Source organism: Fukomys damarensis, unplaced genomic scaffold (assembly GCF_012274545.1).
Source record: "Fukomys damarensis isolate Sample0158 unplaced genomic scaffold, DMR_v1.0_HiC HiC_scaffold_23, whole genome shotgun sequence".
In the NCBI taxonomy this organism is placed as follows: domain Eukaryota; kingdom Metazoa; phylum Chordata; class Mammalia; order Rodentia; family Bathyergidae; genus Fukomys; species Fukomys damarensis.
The window spans coordinates 47,438,015-47,460,725 of record NW_022900935.1 but is presented as its reverse complement, the minus strand read 5'-3'; the positions used below and the strand labels follow the sequence as shown (position 1 = coordinate 47,460,725).

Genomic DNA, 22,711 nt, shown 5'->3' with positions numbered 1-22,711 from the left:
AATAATAATAATAATAATAATAATAATAATAATAATAGGAGGAGGAGGAGAAGAAGGAGGAGAAGGAAGAGAAGGAGGAGAAGGAGAAGGAGGAGGAGAAGGAAGTGGAGTTTGTAACTTTCTGGAAATTGCTATCTCATTAAATATTTTAATTGCTAAGACTCATTCAAAGCTGGCTGGGTTCAGGGGTTCCAGTTTCTGTACGCCCTGGTCAACACTGTTTTTGTTTTTTGATAGTAGCCATCCTAATGAGTATGAAGTGAAATCTCATTGTAGTTTTGATTTGTATTTTCCTAATGATTACTGATACTGAGCATCTTATGCTTATTGGCCATTTGTTAATGTAGTTTCACTAATTATTTGTTGCAAATATCTCCTTTAAATACAAAAGTCAACTTGTTTTAGCCCTACCTTTTATGATAGTTATGATTTTTAAATGTAATTATTTTTAAAAGTTACTGGACAGTGAACATGGTTTAATCTTTTGCTGCTATCATTTGTAGTAATTACCAAAAATGTTAGAGCCCAGCCTATTACAAGATTTTTTTTTAATGGCAGACAATTTGGCTATGGGAAGTAAGGACTAAATTTTACTTTTATTTATTCCAAGAGTCTATAGGATAAAAAAAAATCGTGGGATTTATAAGGAAGATAAATATATTTATTTATTGCCTTGGAGAGTCATTCTTTATGTTCAGTCATCTTTTGGGGGGATTTGTTTTGTTTTGTTTTGTTGAGACAAGGTCTCATTTTGTACTGCGGGCTGGCCTCAAACTCATGGCAATCCTCCTGCCTCAGCTTTCTGAGTGCTGAGGTTACAGGCATGCACCACCACTCCTGGCTATGTTCAGGCATCTTAAAGCTTCTTCTGTGAGACTTGGATTATTACTTGGGAGAATTAAAGACACAAGCCAGCCAACCTACATATTTCCTTGAATATCCATTCAGCCTGTATTTATTAGGTTCCTCCTTTATGAATTTACAAAGCAACTGAACTTGTCATATCCAGGCCCAAAAGTGAGGACTTTCTTCTGTACTCAGGAATCAAAGTACTGGTATATATTACCCAAAGAATGACATGAAAAATGATTTTTGGGCAAAGTAGTAGAAATATGAAAATTCAGTACCTCCAGGTATAAGTTCTAAAGAACTGTTAAAATTAATCCATATATGAGGCAATCAAAACTTGACTTTTTAGGGATATGATGATCTTTAAAAATTTTCAATTCTCAAGATATATGATCTTTATGTGTACATTGTATTGTAAGATCCAATTCAATTGTAAGTAATAAAATTAACTACTTTTGATAGTTATTTTTATGGGAGTTAGAATCTTTGCAATTAAAGTTAAAAATGAAGAGGAACATGATTCAAGCTTCAATATATAGTAGATAAAAATTATTATATAGGATAATTCCTTTATATAGTAGTTACTTTTTTATTGTCTATACTAGGGATTGAACCCAGGGCCTTTGTACTGAGCTGTATCTCCAACTTTTTTTTTTTTTTTTAAAGATGGTCCTCATTAAATTGCCCAAGCTGGGCTTGAATTTGAGATCCTCCTGACTCAGCCTCCCAGAGTGCTGGGATTACAGGCATCTACCATCATGCCCAACTTAGCTGTCACTTTTATTTCCTTTTCCTAACCCTTCATTGTAGCTTCCTATTTCTATATCATTCTAACTTTTTAATATTTATAAGTATACATTTATGTGAGTGTCATTTAACTTATGCCCCCAACCACAAATTGATGTGAACATGATCATTTCCAATTTGTATTCACTTTTTTTTTTTTTTGGTACCTGGAATCGATCTTGAGTCCTTGTGCTTGCGAGGCAGATGACAGAACCACTGACCTAAATCCCCAGTCCTTATATTCACATTTTGAAGTATAGCACCTACAATCAGTGTTAGGATTGTATCCCTGTGTGCTGAGCTGTTTCTAATTTCTAAGTCCATAATTACTTTTTCTCTTTGTTCTAGCATAATGGCCACAACCTGCTTACACTTTATAGAAACAAGTATATTGGACCATATTTTCTCTTGAGGATTATGATTATGAGGGTTTGGGTGCTGGTAGAATCTGAGCCTAGAATCTATTTTTTTTCCATTAGTGCTGATACTCTTAGTGTATATTAAGTGTATGTTAATCTTTTTGAGACAGGTTCTCACTAAGTTGCCCAGGCTAAGGTTGAATTTACAGTCCTCTTGCCTTAGCCTCCCAGAGTACTGTGATTACAGACATGTGCTGCTACTCCCAGCTTTACTCATCTTTTGTATCTTCAGTATTTCTTGTTCAAGAAGTTCGTATGTTTATTAAAACCAACCTTTTAGTGCAGAGCATAGGAATAAAAAGAAAAGTCAGATTCCCAGTAGAACATACGCAACTGTCAAGACAGTGGTAACATTTCCAGCTTAGTACAGTAAGATGACAATGGCCCTGATGCATAAATATATTTGTTATCTCATGTGCAATTCCTTACAGACACAGCTTGGTTCTTCCCCAATTGCTGCTTACACAGTTGTATCTGATTTTATTACCAGTTTTTACCCAAATCCACTGGGGAACAGAATGATTTTGATTTTGTCTTGTGGCCAGAAATTGCTTGATCCTGAAAGGCTTGTGAAAACATGGCAAGGAGGGCCCAGGATTTGACTCAGTAGCTCCACCACCTGCCTGGCAAGTGCAAGGGCTTGAGTTCAATTCTTGGTACCAAAAAAAACATGGCATGGAATGGGGTCAGACATATGCAACACAATGGAGCAGAAAAGAAGTAGTTTTAGTTTTTTTAAAACTAATGCTCAGAATGCTTTACACTATCCCTTTTCTCAATAGGCATTTGGCACAAACCAAGAGGATTATGCAAGTTACATTATGAATGGAATCATCAAATGGGGTGACCCAGTTACTCGAGTTCTGGATGATGGGGAACTTTTGGTCCAGCAGACTAAAAACAGCGATCGTACACCACTGGTTAGCGTCCTTTTGGAAGGTAAGAAAGAATGATGAGATGACCTTAAAAGCTTTGTTTTCAGTGTACTTTTATTTTATTTTTTATTTTTTGGTACTGGGGATCAAACTTGTACTTGCAAGGCAGGCACAGTGCCACTGAGCTAAATTCTAGGCCCTTTTTCAGTGTACTTGTAAAAGCCATTTGGCACATTCTAGAAGGTAATTTATTTTCAGTTCTAAACCTAGTTTATGATCTAAGAATAGTAACCCATACTACATACCAATATTTGTACAAATTAAAATTTTCATGGGGTGGAATGTTATTGATGAACAATGGCAGCTCATTTTCCTGTAGGATTGTATCTAAATGCCTCTGGTACTTAATGGACTGAATAATACCACATAGAAATTGATTCAATTAAATAAGTGTTTACTGACTACTTGCTATATTTTAGAGATTAAACTAGTTGCTGCAGATACAAAGACATTCAAATGTTCAATCTAGTCATGAAAAAAAGACTTGTAAAGTAATTTCTAAATACAGTATATACGTGTAAAGGTGTGTATGAATGCAAGTCATTTTGCCCAAGGTGGACAAAGAAAACTAGAGGAGATATTTAATTTAGACCTTGAAGGATCAGTTAGAATTTTTTCATAAAAGGGAAAGGACATTCCATTCATAAATATTTATCTTGTAATTATGATTAGTATGACAACAGAAAAGTTCAGTGAGACCAGTGACAAGGAAACCTAACCCCTTGAGTCAGAGTATGAGGGCTCCCTGGGAGACACACAGTAAGCCAGAGCCCAAGAGATGAGGAGAAGGTGACCAGGCTAAGTATGTAACTAGGGAAGATGTTCTGGGCTTAGGACTAGCCTGTAAAATACCAGTGTGCAGCAAGGAGCTAGAGACAGACAGATTGGAGAGCTGAAGTATACGGGAGCCAATTCTCACGAAGTCTCGTATTTTTATATTAAAGACTTAGTACTTTATCTCAGGGGCAGTGGAAAGCCATTTACCTATAAGCAACAAAACCGTGTAGTCAGATTTTTATTTTCAAGACATTATGAGTGCTTTATGAGGGGGAATGAATTGGAGGAGCAAAAAGACATCAGAGGGCTAATTGTTAGAAGAGGTCGTATTGTCTTAATTGAAGCTGCTTGTGGTTTGAAGTAATGTAGTGGCAGTTGAGATGGAGATAAGTAGACTAATTTGAAACATAGGTAGAATAAAAGGAACTTGATAAAATTATAATTATCATTCATAATAGGCTAACATTCTTTTAGCCCTTCCTATTTGCCAGTTACTCTATTAGCATTTTATATACATATTATCTAATTTAAATCTCACTTTGGTCCTATGAGAGATGCTGTTGTTATCCCTATCTTATATGTAGGGAAGCTAAAGCTTAGAAATATTGGTAGATTGAATATGGGCAAAAGTAAGCATGACCTTCAGGGTTTTGTTGTTGTTTTAGTACCGGGGATCAAACTCAGGACCTTGCACTTGCAAGGCAGGCAGTGGCACCTCTGAGCTAAATCCCCAGCTCTCCAGGTTTTGAGCATTACACAGCTAGATAAATGTTGCTGTTTACTAAGATTGAAAACACTTGTGGAGCACATTTCAAAAGAAAGATCATGAGTTCATTTTTTAATAAATTCTGGGTTTTTATCAGATAATTAAATTAGAAATATTGAAAGTCCTATTGGATATGTAGGTCTGGGACTCAGAAGAGTGGTCTGGATGACAATGGATTCACGATTTGTCAATGTATACTATGCTGCCCTTGAAGCCATAGGTGTGGACGGGCTCATTTACAGAAAGGGTATGGTGCCAGTCACAGAGGCACACACCTGTCCAGCATTCAGGAATGCTGAGCAGGAAGATTGCAAGTTTCATCCCTGTCTCAAAATTTTAAAAATGGCTGGGAACATGACTCAGTTGTAGAGCACCTGTGGATTCAATCCTCCTATACCACCGAAAAAGAAAAAAAAAGGAAAATAAAAAAAAAGGGATGTGAATTGAGATGTAAAGGGGTCTTAGAAGCTTATTTCTGAGATGTGTTAACAGTGTAGGGACTAAATAGAGCAGGAAGAGTTGACAAAGAAGACTGAGCAAGAACAAACAGAGGAGAGGGAAGAGGGAGAATATGCTGTCACAGAAGTCATAAAAAGACATGTACAGTAAGGGCTGGGTATATAGCTCAGTAGTTCTGCCGCCTCCCTCGCAGGAGCAAGATCCCAAGCTTGATCCCCAGTACTACCCCCTCAAAAGAAAGAAAGATACAGTATTTCAAAAAAAGAGGCATCATTACTTGTACCAAATGCTCATAAGAGGTCAACAAAGGCGAAGTGTGTATTGGGGTTGGGGTTGGTAACATTAAGGTCATTGATGACCTTGATGGGAGCCTGATCAATGTAATGAGGGTGGGAGTGATAGTTTGGTAAGGATGGATGAAGAATGGAACAGCTTATGTGGTATGAAATCCAGAAAGAGCATTTTATTTTACTTATTGAACTATCAGATGTTATTGAAAAGCTTCAGAAAAGCATTCAGAAAGAGGCCCAACTATTGGGAGAGAGGAACAGTCACTAATGTCAGATTCCCAGGAAGATGGTAAGGATGAATTGACTGGTTTATGTTTGGAAGAAGAGCACATTTTCTAATACACAAGAGGGAAAGGTGGGATTGTCTAAATTCAAGAAAATTGTGTAGATTTGGTTGCCTTTATGATAAGGCCGAGGTCTTTAGAATTCCACCTTTTTTTTGGTACCGGGGATTGAACTCCGGTCCTTGCACTTCCAAGGCAGGCCACCGAACCACTTAGCTAAATCCCCGGCCCTAGAATTCCACTTTTTTATGATACATTTGCTTCTAATAAGGCAGCTTTTCCCTGCCACCAGTATCTTCTCCTAAGAAGATTTTTTGTATTGTTAAACAAATGATTTGATAGAATAATACAAGTAATGATACTCGTTTGAGTGCATCCTGTCTTTAAGAAGTAAAACCCTTACACTTTATATATTTAGCCAGAAATTTGAAAGATTGAGTCTTTGTGAGAAAGCAAAAAGGCATGTATGTATTTCACCATATTTTTGAGAAATGCTAATCAGTTCATTAAGTTTAGTTGCTAATAAATAAAAGGAAACATGTCTGCAATGAAACTGACGGGAAATGTTAATGAGCAACTAGTTGAGACCTCTGTATGCCATGGATAAAAGTTTAAACTTGTTTGATTCCTCTTTGCTTAGGTTGGCTTTTTTCCCCTACTTTGCTCTTATCTTCGCACAGGCCCTCCTCACAGTGGGAAGACTGCTTTAGCTGCAAAGATTGCAGAGGAATCCAACTTCCCCTTCATCAAGATCTGTTCTCCTGATAAGATGATTGGCTTTTCTGAGACAGCCAAGTGTCAGGCTATGAAAAAGGTATCAAGATTTTTAGTTTCATTTTAATTTCCTGTCTCTTAGATGTCTGTGCATGAGCACACAAATAGATATACATATATGTATACTTTTGTACACATCGATACAAAACCCAGAGCACCTCTTCTCAAGTGCTGCTAAAACTATCAACAGAATTTGGGGGAAAATATTGATCTGTTTTCAATTTATATAACTTTGCTTTGCCTTCCTTTCCACCCTTCTTCCCCCCACCTCTTTCCTCTGTGTGTGTGTTACTGAGGTGTGGAGGTTTGAACCCAGGGCCTCACATCTGCTAGGCAAGCACTCTTTTTAGTGAGCTATACCCCAGCATATTTTTTTTAACTTTCTAATGTACTTCCATGCACTTTTTAAAATAATATCTTCCAAATTACTCTGTTTAGTGCATATTAAGATTAATTTTCATCTCCTAAATGTGTATTATTTGCTTAAAAGAAGCATAGTTAGGATTTTTTTTTTAATTCTTTCATTTTTGTACAAAATCATGCTGTTCATTCAGAATTAAATTTGGAAAAGAACACAGATTTATCACTAGGAAGACACTCTCAAAAACCCCTACAAGAAGGATGATTGTATTAAGTAACAATCAGAGTCTGCTTGGCAATTTAATGTAGTCCTCTTCTTCCCATTTTTAGGGGCTATTTATCACCTTCATAATATGACCACTTTGAAACATCAGTAAAATTAGAACAACAGAGAAGAGAATTCTAGAGCTGAAAGGACTATAAGATCATCTGGCCCTTCTCTCTTACATTCAAGCAAGTGCCAAAGGAAGCTTCTAGAATAATAGATTCTATTAAGTAGACTGCTCTTTTAAACGGAATCAGTGGCTAAGATATAATGGCTGTTCCATCTCACTTGGTATAGTTGTTGCCTTTAATATACTAGCTTTGCATACTCCCACGGAGTGCAAAAATTATTTTTTATATCCAGCTGAAGTACTTAACTTAAATATTTTGTAGGTGCTTGAACTTTTATACATATGAACCGACTATAATTCAGTGATACAGGAAAACATCAGCACCGAGGAAGTGAATGGTAAGGATTGAAGTGCTGCCCACTAAAGACAGCTCAGGGTTTTCCTCACCCTTGCTCCTAGCACTCGCTACAGTGATGTAGGATAGAAGCACTTTTTTTTTTCTTTAAGAAAGAGACTAGAAGGAAAAATACATTAATAAAAAAGCAGACTCAGAGATACAGGTTTGAAAAGTTTATCTCTTGTTTTTGCAGGTGGCAGAAAATTATTTGTGATGAGTGCTTGCAGTAGATGCAGGAAACAGGATTTCAACCAGAAGCACTGAAACATTAAGACTTATAATTATTTAAAGACCTTTGAAACTAAGTGTAAATGAGAGGGAAATGTTGTCAGAGACAGAAAAACTTGAAATGTGATATTCTGTTTCTGAGATGAAACCAGTAGTACCTATCTTTCCCAGGAATATCTGGATAAAATAACCAGGACTAGTATTTCCTTAAATTAAGTAGAAATTGTTTTTGTGTGTTCTTTTATTTTGTGTTTGTTTGTTTTCAGTGCTAGAGATTGAACCCTGGGGCTTGTGCATGCTAGGCAAGTACTATATTCCTTGCTATAACCTTGTCTGTGCCCCACCCCCATGTTTGTTTTCCCTCTGAAAGAAAACCTTAAGCCATTTCTGGTGCACTTTTAAATAATAGCCCTTGGGGCAACTCACTTTCCAGTCCTCCTTCTGTGTCTCTTAAACAGAAGTTTTCTTTCCCTGAATAAATTGTTCCAGCTGTTTAAAAAAAATTTTAAATAAATAAATAATAGCGGGTATGTTGGTACATGTCTGTAATCCCAGCAATCGGGAGGCTGAGGCAGGAGGATTGCCACCAGTTCAAGACCAGCCTGGGCTACACAGTGAAACCCTGTCTATAAACAAATAAACAGAAGCCCTTGAAATCTGTGGCTGCTAAACTTTCCACTTGATAAAAAAGCTGATGCTGTTTGATTTCCCTAAATCATCTATTCCTTTACTTGTTCAAAAGTAATAGTCTTCTGTGCAGATGGTAAATTACTCCATTGCTTTTCTCTAGCTGCCAGCTTCTACCTCAGATGTACTCTGAAGTGTGGGTGGATGGTCCTAGTTATTTTATAAAGTTTTTTAAAAGTACTTTATACTTCTGCAGATCAAAGCTGCTTTGTGATGTGAGATATTATCATTTTTATTATTTTAATCTCTTGCAAATTGACTTGAGGGGGGAAGGTAATATACACTGGTTTTAGAGGCTTAAATGGTTAAATGAATGGCTTAATAACTTATGATTTAATCTTTAAATTGTTGAATCCTTTCAAGGTAGTTTTAGATGAGTAGAAAGCTAAGGAATATAAAAATAAGTGTCTATACAGGCTAATTCAAAACCATTTCAGTTCATGATTCACTGTCTGGTTCATCCATGCACTCTACAAAAATTGTTTCTTTTTCAACTGTGTAATAAATTCACATTAGACATTATGGTTTTTCCTTAGGGGAGGAAATATTATTCTCTGTAACTAAAGTTCAGAACAGAGAAAAGAATGAAGCATAGGTGTCTTGGAAATATATTGGAAATATTACAAATCTTTCCCTGCAAATAGTTTTCACATTGTTACTTAATGATAGGTTGACAACAGCCTGAGGACTCAAACCAGTCTAAAGATGCAAAGTCTTCCAGGTTGTTTTTTAAAATGAAATATAAATGCCATTCTTTAGCTGTTCTAGTTTACCTCCTACCACTGTTCTTGTCTATGCATTTTTCAGTGTGAGGATAGAAAAATGCTTTAACTTTTTCTTCTCAGAATACAAATAATGTATGTCTTACCATTTTGGAGAAAACATTTCTTTACTTCTAAGTGTCACGGCCTTCTCTGACTACAAAAATAATTTAGAAAACACAGAAAAGGACATACAAGAAAGTTTAAACCTATATTTCTTCTTCAGTTCTTTTTTCTACACACACACTGTAGTAGTGATCACATTGACATATTGTTTTAAACCTTCTTGTACTCAAGATATTATAAGCTTTTTCAAAAGACATTAAAACTTATTTCCATATTATGTTAAATTAAAGCTGTGTAATATTCCTTTAACCAATCCATTTGATTAGATATTTAGGCTATTCCAGGTTGTTTTTCTCAGTTACAAGTATTTTACAGAATTACCAAAGAAGGGAAATGATTGCCCTTTGTTTTCTTATTAGTCTAAGTATTTAGGTTTAGGATTCAAATAGATCTGAATTTTAGTCCCAGTTCTACCATACTTACTGGCTTTATGACCTTAAATAAGTCACTTACCCATTAAGCCTCTATTTCTATCATCTGCAAAATGAAAATAGTATCCATAGCTGCCTCATAAGGTTATTATGGAAATTAAATTAAATCATAGTTTATGTAAAGTAATGGAGTGCCTGGGACATAATGTGTACTCAATATATAGCAGTTGTTTTTGTTTATTATTTTTGCATGTAGATTTCTGGTTACTTCCTTGGGATAGACTCTCTGAATTGGGATTGCTAAGGTAAAAATAATATTTGAAAGATCTTGGTAAATATTGCTATCAGAAGTGTTACACAAAGATATTAATGATTGAACCAGGCATGGTGGTACATGCTGGTAGTCCCAGCGCTGGAGGCTGAGGAAGAAGGCTTAAATTCATGACCAGTTTGAGCTACATAGTGAATTGCAGACCAGGCTGGATTATATACCAAGACCTTATCGTTAAAAAAAAAAAAAAGATATTAATGATTTACAAAGCCCACTCCTTCAGAAAGTTGTATTAATTTACACTTGCAGCTCCATCATTGTATGAGTTTCTTAGAATTCTCATCTTCACTTGAGGTTATTAAAGTATTTTTTGCCAATTTATTAGGCAAAAAAGGTTGGTGTTTAGCTACATCTTGATGGCTAAATGTTTTTTTGTTTGTTTGGTTTTGGTTTTTTTGTTTTGTTTTGTTTTGTTTTTGGTACCAGGGATTGAATTTGGGACCTTTCACTTGTGAGGCAGACAACAGAACCACTGAGCTAAATCCCCGGCCCAAAAACAACTTTTTTTTTGGTACCGGGGATCTAACTTGAGATCTTGCACTTGCAAGTCTAGCAGTGGAACCACTGAACTACATCTCCAGCTTGATGGCTAAATGTTAAAAGACCTTTCAAAATATTTTTACAGTGACAGTAGTTTATGAAACTCATAAATAATGTAATCCAGGGCCGGGGATTTAGCTCAGTGGTGCCACCACCTGCCTCACAAGCACAAGGTCCTGGGTTCGATCCCTGGTACCAAAAGAAAAAAAGAATAATCCATCTATTTTTATTAAAGAGGAGTAGTCTGAATTAGTTAATTCACAAAGCACTGTTCCAGTACTGTTTTATTACTTAAACCAAGAGATGAGAATTTTAGTCAGTAGAGAGGGTTGTTAGGGTTACTTTAAGGAGTATATAAGATTTCATTATAATTAACGCTGTTGCTTCTTTTTCACAAAAGGATGGTGCTGAAATACATGAAAGTTGTTTATTCTCAGTTAACTTAAAATTTACTTTGTACTTCTTTTAATTTGGTCAGTATATCCTTTCTCCATGTATAAGCTCCTCAATAGTGCTAAAATATCTATGAAGTTTTAGCCTCACATGGGTCAGGGTGTGGGAGTATGCCAGTGTTCCGTTAAGAGACTTGAGGTATTCAGATATTCCTCTTCTCTCCCATTTTCTGTTTGCTTCCCAAACTGGATCTGCTTACATTTTAATTCCCTTTATCCATTTTTTGCATCTATGCTTTTTAAAAATCTATTTTAATGGTTCTTAGTGACATTAAAAGAACAAAAGAACAAAGCATTAGAGCTTTATTTTTAGTTAATTACCTAATCTTTATGCTTTCCAACTACATAATCAGTACAGAGATGAAATAGAAAAATTGGATACAAGTAAATTGTTTGAACAAAATTAAGTAAAAATATCAATAATTTATAAAAACATATTCATTAATGACATGATATAGCTATATTTTCAAAGGATTGAAAATTGATGGAAGAAATTTTCCTTTCCACTAGCCTTGCAAGAAAGAAATAATCTTCTTTGAATATCCTCCTGTAAATCCCACCGCAAATTGTAGTCTGCACAGAACAGAATCATGGTGCCTAATCCTCCTCTTTTCATGGTTTAGTCTATACAAAGAGGAGTGCTGGAAATTGGATCTTTTGACAGCAGTTACTAAGCAACAGAATTTGGATACTTTTGGTTAACATCCTAATATATCATGTAGCTGATTTGTTGAAGTTTGTGCACATATTAGCTAAGAAAAGTGGATACTCCAGATGTGACTACAGGTCCCTGTATGGCTGGGAGGTGGCTGTTTGTTGTCATTTTGTTTAATACACTGTCTTTTTACATTTGTATCAGTTTGACACATAAAAGAACGTGATATAGAACTTTCAGACCTTGCAACTTTTTATATTATTAACCATATTCATTCTGTGTTTCATATTATGTGAAAATACACTTTTTTTCCTGAAAAGCAGGAACAAATAAGAGATTTTAAGGTCAATCGAGGAAAGTTTAAGTGCTTTGCCAAAACTTTAGGTCCACTTCCTGAGGCAGTTTCATTAGAAGACAGCTAATGTTTGCTTGGTCTACTCCCAAATTATTTTTAGAATCTAGAGTTATTACTGATAACACCAATTTAAATTTGCTCACTTATGATTTGAGTGTGCTTTCAACTAATTGCCGAAAGATTTACTACATTAGGGATTCTCTAAGCCATTAGATTCCTGCTGTCATCAGATTTCTACTGAGTTTGGGTACTTTGTGCCAACTACTTCAAAACTGAGATGAATTCTTTTAGCTCCTAAAAGAACCAGAGAATTTGGCTTCCCTTACCTAAGAGTACTAAAGAGGTTACAGAAAATGGAGGACAGTCTACTTAGAACACACTTTGCTTGGTTTGTGGTTCTGAAAGGCTAGGATTAACATGAAGTTAATGCTGCCGTGCTTGCATTTGCATTCATGTAACTTCAGAGCCTGCAGCTGTTGCCCCACCCCAGCTCACAGGTGGATCTAGCTTGTCTGAGGTTCCAGGAGTAAGCTGTGTTTGAAGTACTTGCAGTGTCCTGTACCATATGCAGACCTGATTTCAAATCCTACATGGCAAGAGTCCATCTCTCCTGTTCCTCAGTGCTTAGAATGTGTTCAGTGTACTCTTGCCTTGAGTTCTGGGTTGTCTTTTATGACACTTAAATCTATGTTGGACACTCTGTCTTTGCAGGCCAAAGAGGTAGTACCCTAGAATTTAATGCTGACAATCTTACTATGTGCACAGCTAGGATTCTGTGTTTTTTAGAGGTGGTTTTCATCCTTTCCAGTAGACCTCAGCATTTCCATGCTGACCTCTATGCCATGTTTTCTTCTTTATTACTTTACTTTTATTTTTCTGACTTTTCACTGGCTCCAAGACCTTTCATATATGCCAGTAACATCACCTGCTCTTCAGGAAATTCCCAAATAAAACTAAGATGATCATATATTCTTTAGATTGATTTTTCTAAAGACTCAGATAAATATCTCCAGCTTCAGCCAACCTAGCTGCCTCTATGTTATGGCATCATTTTTCTGAAGCAGGCACTGTGTGTCTGGTCTGTACTATTAGTGATAGCAAACTATGTATTCTGATTAGGACAGTTTGTGTGATTTTACTTTTTCTGCATCTTTTCTTCTAGTACCTCCTGCTTTTTGGGTTTCTCTACCTAACGTGTCAGAACTTCCCAGCTCTGTATGTAAATATCTCACTAGACTTTAGCAGCTTGTCTCATATTCTTGCCTATCAAATCTGAGTCTCTTTTTAACATTCTGCTAGAGACTGCAGCCAGGAAGGTAAGAGTTTTTGAGGAGACTAAACAGAAATCTTGGACCCAGGGGAAGAAAGATGACCTCATATTACACTACTGATCAGATAAGGAAGAGACTGTGAAAGAAGTGGAAGATGTGTATGCACGTATTTAAATTAGAGCAGAGTAGCTACCCAGAGGAGTTTCAGTTGACTAATCAATTGAAACTAGTCAGGTTACAACTGGCATTGCACAGGCTTTGTCATGGTTAGTACATTGTTAAGAGTTAGCTACAAGTTTGTCTCTCTGTGATAGTAATTAATACACTGAGAGCTGTTTGTAAAAACCAACAACAAAACAAAGCAGCAACCAAACAAAGCGGCAACAAAACCCCACTATGTTAAATGACTGTTATACATATTTTTCTTCTAAAATCTTATAAGTAGCATGCAGTCAACTGGGAAGTAATGTTTTGTGGATTACAATATCTGAGAAGTTGGTGAGACTGCGTACCATGTAGCAGTTTATCATTATCTTAGACCCCACGAATGTCCTGAGGAGGTCACTTCTGAGTCTCTTCTCAATAGGTGTCAGACTTGCTTGTAAACTACACATTGTTTTGAGAAAGAAGGGCTGTTTCACAGAAAATGTAGAACTACTGTCTTGCAATCAGCCAGGTCCCAGGTCTCCGTAGTTCTCACCCATGATCTCACAGCCCAACAAACAGAAGTATATTTTTGCCTCAGAGATTTTAGTAGAATTCTGAAAAATGTTTTGAAAAGCAAAGCATTATTTTTAACAATTTTATGAAATTATCTGAGTTTATAAGAAATCACATTGGCTGCTATATTGATCTAGTCTTCAAAAATAGCAAAGTGGGCTAGGGATTTAGCTCAGTGGTGCTGCCACCTACCTCACAAGCACAAGGTCCAGAGTTTGATCCCTGGTAACAAAAAAAAAGCAAAGAACCTGTGTGGAACTGCTTCTAGATTCTTCCAGTGTCTTGGATATACCAACTCAAAGCCAAAAGGAGCCAGCATTGTATATTAAGAGATGGAAATATACTATTCTCATCTTCTCTTCCTTGGGGTTGGGTGGGGGGATAGCTAAGGGCTGTTCTTTTTCTGTTCTTCAAATGTACTCCTGATACTTATTCTCCACTCAGTTTTTCCACTGTTCTTTATGTTTTCATTTCACTTGCCAAATAAGGAAGTATCTTTGATATGTATTTCTTTTTCATCACTGCACTCATTCATTTGCCAAATCCTTCCAATTCTACCTCCTAAAATATTTTTAGAACCTGTCCACTTACATGCCCACTTCTAGGCCACCCTCATTTCTCTCCTAGAATTCCATGGTCTCAATTTATTACTCCCCTCTAACGCTTTTCTGTACATTAGCCAGAAAAATGTTTCTAAATTTAATCATAAGGCTTACATCTCAGTCCATGCTTGAAACACTGTAGTGGCTTTTTATTGCCTTAACAATAAAATTACAACTCATAGGAAGTTTGTAAACCCCTCTGTGTCCAGACTCATCACCTATTCTGTTTCATCTTTCACCCACCGTTTCCCTGTATATTGCATCAACACTCTTCATTTTAATTCTACATTTGATCTTAGCCAATAGGCCTATAGTCTTCATTCTGTTGACTATATATCCATTCCTGCAGCATTCCTGCATTTCCTGATCTCCTAGAATACCTCTTTCCCCCACTTTCCACTAGTCAGCTCCTATTCACTCTGCAGATCTCAATTTAGATATTATTTCCTAAGTTTAGGAGACCATCCTTAACTCCCTAAGTTCCTTTATGAGTCTGGGATAGAATGAATTACACTGCAGTAATGAACAACAACCCTAAAATCTCAGTGGTTTAACACAAGTTTATTTCTTGCTCGTACTGTACATCCATCATGGCTCAGAAGGTGATCTCTATCATTGCGGTTTCTCAGAGATTTAAGATAATAGAGGCTCCATCTCACATGTGATTCCGTGAGAGACAAGACAGGAAAAGGAATGTAGCAAATCATTCAGTAACTCTTAAATCTTCTTTCAGAAAATGATGTATTTCTATTCACACTATTAACTTTTATAAAGGTATTTGTATTTGTATTTATTATTCTGTCCATTGCCTTCCTTAATGCTTGACACATAATAGTAATTCAAATATATTTGAATGAATGCATATAGCGCTCCTTATTGTGTGAGTCCTTAGTCCTACATTCTTCTCCTTCACCATTTGTCCTTTAATATCTCATCCCCTGTGATCCTTTTAGCAGTCACTGTCTTGTGAGTGATTTTCATACCCTAGATTCAATCAAACATTTACAATTACTACTTGATACTTCTATTTGAATTTGAAATGCACAAATTGATTTTTTTAGTAAATAGTTGTTATTTTCTGGTAAGTCATTATATTGACACAAGGATACAGATATAATTAAGACAGTACTTTCTTTCTAAGTGCTTACAATCCATGATTATATAGGAAAAAATACTGTGAATCCACAAAATATACACAATATACAAGGAAGAAGTGGGACAAGTGACTTAGGGCCAGATGGAGTTAGAACTGGTATTATTTCAGCTATTGAATCTGTTAAGCAAACATCGTTAATGAATACTGTTCTGTGCAGGGCACTAAAGATAAAGCAGAGTGACGTTTTTATCCAATTCACAATCTGCTGTGGATATAGGTAGCTAAGGAGAAAAGGTTAGATGAAATTCTGATGAAGTGTGGGACAATGACTGAGGGATAAAGGAAATGGAACAAAGGAAAGTATTTCCATTAGAAAGGTTTGATCTGATTAAATATCTGGAGGCAGAAATTATTGTTATGCCAGGAAAGATTTACATCTGAAGAACTGAATGAGGATGGTGACAATGAGGATCTATTACGGTAACTTTTCTTAATTGTTACAAATACTTTAGAGACTGAGTATACATAGATTTTTTTAATATTATTGGTTTGATTTATTTTGTGTACCTAATTCTAAAGTTTCTATGATTAAAATATATTCACTAAAGAATATTATGCCACCCCAAGCAACATGTGGGTGGGAACCAAGGCAGGAGGTACTGTCTTGGTGCTCTGTAGTTATTTATCAGTTGGAAAGATTAGGCTGGATGCAGAAATTAATTTGTACTCATGACACCAATGGAATACCCTGAACTTCACTCATAGAGTATAGTTTCTGGAATAGAAACCGCCATCATTTACAGAAGGGCTGGTCTCAAAGCCATTGGCACTTATATTCATATATAAGCTAATTTTGTCTGGTTTCACATTGGCATCTATGCCATGATACAGCAGCTTTCTTCACTGCTTGTTTTAATTTGCATTTCTTTGTCTGTCTTATCTTTGGGTTTTATCTTTGGATCAGGTTTTACACATGCATCTACCTGCTTTATTCCTAACTTGTGGTATGGTCTCATCAAGTTATTCAGGCTGGTGTTGAACTCCTGGGTTCAAATAATCCTCCTGTCTCAGCTTCCTGAGTAGCTGGGACCACAGGTATATGCTGTGTGCCTGGCTCCTTCTTTCATAAACTCTACCATTATTGTCTTATCTGAGATGATAGGATTCTGGTCTTTAATTGTTATTCCTGCCTACGAGGACCACGATTCTTACAGGTACATTCAAGTTACTCTACATATTCCTTCTGTCTCCATCTAGCACTTGAGTTGTAATTCTGAAGTCATGCTCCTAACATAAATATGAGAGACCAGTTTGATAAACATGATGAGATTTCTAGTTGATTAATGATCAGCTGTTTCACAACATGTGTAGGTATCATACCTGTAGCTCTTACTGCTGAAAATAGCCTTAACCTGCTCTCTACTCAGCTGTAATCCATTTATGTTACCTTGGACAAGACTGCTTGGGGCCTCAGTTTCCTTGTAAGCACTTTTCAAGTCTAAAACCCTATAACCTATTAAATTTAATTTATTGTACTCTGAAATTTTACTGTGCTTTGTTTAGATATTGCTCAAGAGGTTAACTAAATTTAATGTTCTTGGAAATTTTCATAATTGTGGAAGGTAGTGAGATAATAAATTATTTTGGTTTCTTCCAGATTTTTGATGATGCATACAAATCTCAACTCAGTTGTGTGGTTGTGGATGACATTGAGAGATTACTTGGTGAGTCATAACTGTAGCCATTGTACTCCCTGCCACATTACCAATGAAGTCAAATATTACAAGAGACAAATAATGATATTTATAAACTGCAGAGCAGTGGAAACCCTGTTCTTTATCTTACAAGGAAATATAAATTATCTCATATCTGATATCAACAATAGTATTCATGGTAAGATGTTTTATGATTTTAATTGCATTATAAACTAACTTTTTAATTTGGTATCTGGGATAAAACACAGGACTTTGTGCTTGTGAGGTGGCACCACTGAGCTAAATTCCTGGCCCTTAAACTGACTTCTTTTAAGGACCCATGTCTTATATGATTTTCTGTCTTCTACAGCGTATCCTGTCCATAATAAGTGATTAGTAATTTCTGTTGGTAGATATATTTGCTTTTCAGTGCTTCTGAGTTGCCTATATCTCAGAGGTCCACTTGTGAACTTAGACAGAATGAGAGAGGGTTTAGGATTGGCTTGAAACCCTATAGATTCACTAAAGCTTTCAGGACAGAAGTTGTAAGCTATCTGTACCTCAGTTTCTACTCTTTTATCAAAGATTATAATCTCTCTTTTGCTTATCCCCAGAGGTGTTTTTTGTTTGTTTGTTTTTTGGTGGTACCGGGGATCAAACCTGGGACCTTGAGCTTGCAAGGCAGGCAGCAGCACCACTGAGCTAAATCCCCAGCCTTCCACCGACTAATTTTGAAGACAGAAATGAGATAGTAAATGTTGAAAACATTCTGAAAGTTGACTACTTTAGAGTAATTTTTTTAAATATTTGTTTCACTTTTCCTATGTTGAAGTGCAGTCCAGCAGAATACAAAGATGAGGGCTGGGGATTTAGCTCAGTGGTTCCGCTGCCTACCTCACAAGCGCAAGGTCCCAAGTTCGATCCCTGGTACAAAAAAAAGAACCCTAACACAAAAGTGAGTAAGACTTAATTCCTGCACTCAATTCACTAAAGTAGAGGTAAATAACAGATAGACAATTCTTATTATTCTTACGTTTTATTCACTGTAAAATTAAATCAGTCTATAATAAATCATAATAATGAATCATGATGAGATAGTAAACTCCACTGAAATAGAAACCCACCTGGTGACTTAATAAATGTCTGAGGATACTATCCAACACCTGATTAATCTTTTTAAGGTTGCTTATAGTAATGTAGTAATGATTTTAAGTTAACTATTCTTATCATATTTTCTCCAGATTTTTAGACTTCATTAGTCCTCTATTATTTATTTTGTGAAATTTGGCAATGTTTGTTATAAAGCAAAGCAGGTATATCTGTGAGGTCTCCTTAAATTGATGGTTTTATCTAATGACCTAGGTTTCTAGAGTGCTATGTTTGATTCATTCTTGGCCCAGTTTATAGGATTATTTCTTTAAAAGCTTTTAGGCACATACTTATAGCTCTGTGTAAATTCCTTTATCTAAACACAATTGAGATGTGTGGTCATAGCAACACTACTATGTCAGGAATGTGTGCCCTCTGAGTATATTTTCACTTGTATGAATAGTTATTTTCTGTACTTGTTCATTTATTCACTTAGCATTTGCTGAATCCTTACTACTGTGCTAGAATTCTTAACACAGAAAAAATAAATAAGATGCTGCCTGTCTGCCTGTCTGTTGTAACATATACAGTATTGGCAAAAACTAATGCAAAGTAGAATGTGTATGTGTTCTGGATACTCAGAAAACAGAGGGATTACTTTTGACTTTAGAAGCTCATTCCTGCAAGTAGCTCTAAGCACAAAGCTGGGTTCTTGTGCAATATACTGAGAAAGCTAAGGAGTGGCATTATGCTGAATCATAAATATTAGTAGAAACATAATAGGAAGAAAGCTCCCTTCACCATCTGAGGGCCAGTCTTAGTGGCTCTACCATTATTTTAGTTATATTAAAATTTCTTATCCCCTCTGTCCCACCCAGTACTGGGGATTGGACTTGGGGACTTCTCAGTGAGCTACCTCCCCAGTCCTTTTTTATTTTGAGGCAGCATTTTACTAAGTCACTAAGTTGCCCTGGCCAAGCTCAAACTTTTAAACCTCCTTGCTTCAGCCTTGGTACTGGGAATTCCTTGTGCACCACCATGTCCACAAATAATCATTTTTATTATCAATGTACTGTACTGCTGTGGTTTGCAGTAATTTCTTAGAAATGCTTGGTGAATACACCTGGGTATTTTCCTCTTTTTAAAAAATCATCTCTGAAAACTAAGTTGTCAGGATGAACTCAAAATGGTTATTTAATAGCTTTTTTTTTTTTTTTTTTTGGATTTTTGAGACAGGGTCTCACTATGTAGTTGAGACTGACCTGGAACTCACTATGTAGCTCAGGCTGGTCTTTAACTCACAGTGATCCTCCTGCCTCAGCCTCCCAAGTGCTGGGATTACAGGCGTGTACCACCACGCCCAGTGTTATTTTGCTTTTTCAAAATATTTATAGATAAGTATTTTTTTTTCAGATAAGTATTCTAATATAATGTTTTAAGCATTTAGGTAATTGGATATATTTTTATTTTAGATAATTGACCTGACTCTTATTTAGGATGACTGTTATTTACTCTTACTGTAGACATCTGAATGTTTGGATATGTGCATATGTGTATTGAATCCCTAATCACAATGTTTCTCTTCCAGATTATGTCCCCATTGGCCCCCGATTTTCTAATCTGGTATTACAGGCTCTTCTTGTGTTACTGAAAAAAGCACCACCTCAGGTAAAAGAAATAAACTAAAGAATATTTTCACATTTTTTTTTTCAGGAAATCGCATGTAATTGTACGTGCTATCTGAATAAGCAGGTCATCATAAATGCAGAATTCTGTTGTTGAAAGGATGTTGAAAAGCATCTGGTTTGGCCTTAGTTTTTTTGTTTTTTGTTTTTCGTTCCGGGAGTTGAACTCAGGAACTCAAATTTGCCAGGCAGGCATTGTGCTGCTGAACCACATTCCCAGCCTGATCTGGCCTTAGTTTTAAGGTAAATTATATAATTTCTCCAACATACTTGAAAACCGCATTCTCCTCACCAAAAGAGATCGTGATATTGTAGAAGAGATTAAATACATGTTTCCATTCATTTATCATTTCATAGATTTTCCTAAGGATTTGTATTTGAAGAAATTTAAGTATATATATATATAGCCAAAGTTCTTTAGTTTCTGTTTTTATTGTTGTTGTTTTTGTTTTTGTATTTGTTTGGTTTTGGTAGTGCTGGGAACAAAACCCAGATCCTCATGCATGGTAGACAAGCACTGTACCACTGAACTAACCCAGATCAAGGCAGGTTTTTTTTTTAACTTTTACAGATGACCTTGAGTTACTTCTCTTATGTCATGTGGTGCTTTAAAGGAAAGAAGTTACAGTTAGGATCTTGGTTCGTGTGGTTATATTTTTACTGATGTAATTTTGATGGTTTAACAAATTTAAAACCAATATATGAAGGTTGGTTAAATATGTTAATTACATAGAGGCTGTGAGAGCATGTTTTGTGTCACGATGAATTGTCTTGATTGATTTAGTGTGCTGTAATGTTGAAGAAGTGCCAATCAAAGGCACACACAAATCAGTTAACCATTAATAGAAAAACATCTTAGTGTCTATGTGGGAATTTAATGCATGAAAATAGAGATATAAACTAGTAGGTATGGAAAATACTTAATATTAGGCTGATGAGATTAAGTTTTAATTTAATAGTTTAAATTATCTGTGTGCATATTTTACTCATAAAGTTAAGTGACTTGATTTCCTAGGTCTTTCAGCTTTTTTAAATTTCTGAAATAGTGAAAGAAACAATCCACAACACCCTTGAAAATTTACTACTGTATATATGCACTGTGGAAAGATTTTTAAAGCATCTTTCCATAAGCCATCATTCCCAATAACTGGAGCTTTAGCTTATGCTAAAGTTAGAGAGGTGAATATGTTTTCCCTCTTCTGATTCCTTCAGTAGTTTTATAAATATGTAAATAGATATATCTCTGAAACAAAAATAATTTCTCCTCAATATCTGTCTAGAACTATATACCACAAAAAATCTTTTTTAGGTTAGTATATTTAAATTTGTTACACTAGCAAATGCTTTCTAGGCATTTAGATTTATTTGTGTAATATTCAGTTTTTTAGTTAAAAAGAACTTATGCTACAAGTCACTTGCAAAGAGGAAGAATAACCTTTTGGTGCTATTTAAATTTCTTGTCCTTTATATAGTTTAATACTATATACATTGATGTTTTGTTTTGTTTTGTTTCTTGAGACAGGGTCTCACTATGTAGTTGAGACTGACCTGGAGCTCACTGTGTAGCCCAGGCTGATCTCGAACTCACAGTGATCCTCCTGCCTCAGCCTCCCAAGTGCTAGGGATTATAGGCATGGGCCTCCATGCCCGGCATTATACCCACTGATTTAAATAGAGTTTCATCCCCTGGCTGTGAGTTACTTGAAATCCAAAATAGATACCAATAGAAGTAAGCGGAAAATAATAATAAATGACTTCTAACATTTGAGTAAAAACTTAAGAACAGGGCCAGGGATTTGGCTCAGTGGTTCTACCACCTGCCTTGCAGGTGCAAGGGCCCAAGTTTGATCCCCAGTACCAAAAAAAAAAAAAAAACCTTTAAGAACAACTGTTTGTATTTTGTAAAAATACTGAATTATAAGGTTATTGAGGAAAAGAACAATGAGATACTTTTTAAATTACATGGCATCTGGTATAGAGGCTTATACATATATTTTTCCATGAATAGTTATTCAAAAATGTATATGTAACTTATTAAATACTTAAATGTTTTATTTTAGTGGGCTTAAGTGTTTTTGTATTGCTAGAATTTATATTCAGGTAGGCTATGAATTAGCGAGATGGAAAACATTAAAAAATGAGTACAGATCAAATGGCCAACAAGTTTGAAAAGTCAACATCATTAGGAGAATGAAAATCAAAACCAATAAAGTGAGATACTACTTCATACCCACTAAAATGACTATATTCCAAGCTAATCATATAATAGCTGTGTATTTAGCTCAGTGGTGTCGCTGCCTGCCTCACAAGCACAAGGTTCTGAGTTCGATCCCCAGTACTAAAAATAACCTTTGAGTACAAAAGTCATATAATAATAAGTCATGGTGAGGAGATGAAGAAATTGTAACTTACTGCAGATGAGAATATCAAAATTGTACAGCCTTGGGAAAATAATCTAGCAATTCCTGAAAAGGTTAAACATCAAATTACCACGTGGCCCATCAATTCCACTCTTAACTTATACACCCAAAATAAATGAAAGTATGTGTGTACTCTAAAGTTTGTAGATGAATGTTTATAGCAGTAGTCTTTTTTTTTTTTTTTTTTTTTTTTTTTT

The 22,711-nt window shown here is 35.7% G+C and overlaps 1 protein-coding gene across 1 annotated transcript in view; it reads left to right on the top strand.

The window, feature by feature from the left end:
- The window catches only part of Nsf (N-ethylmaleimide sensitive factor, vesicle fusing ATPase), a 323,620-nt gene that overhangs the window by 270,565 nt on the left and 30,344 nt on the right, over window positions 1-22,711 (top strand). The window contains exons 14-17 of the mRNA XM_010637449.2: window positions 2,837-2,993; window positions 6,246-6,379; window positions 17,284-17,350; window positions 19,998-20,077. Coding sequence (XP_010635751.1) covers window positions 2,837-2,993; window positions 6,246-6,379; window positions 17,284-17,350; window positions 19,998-20,077 — 438 coding nt within the window. The remainder of the gene's footprint in view (window positions 1-2,836; window positions 2,994-6,245; window positions 6,380-17,283; window positions 17,351-19,997; window positions 20,078-22,711) is intronic.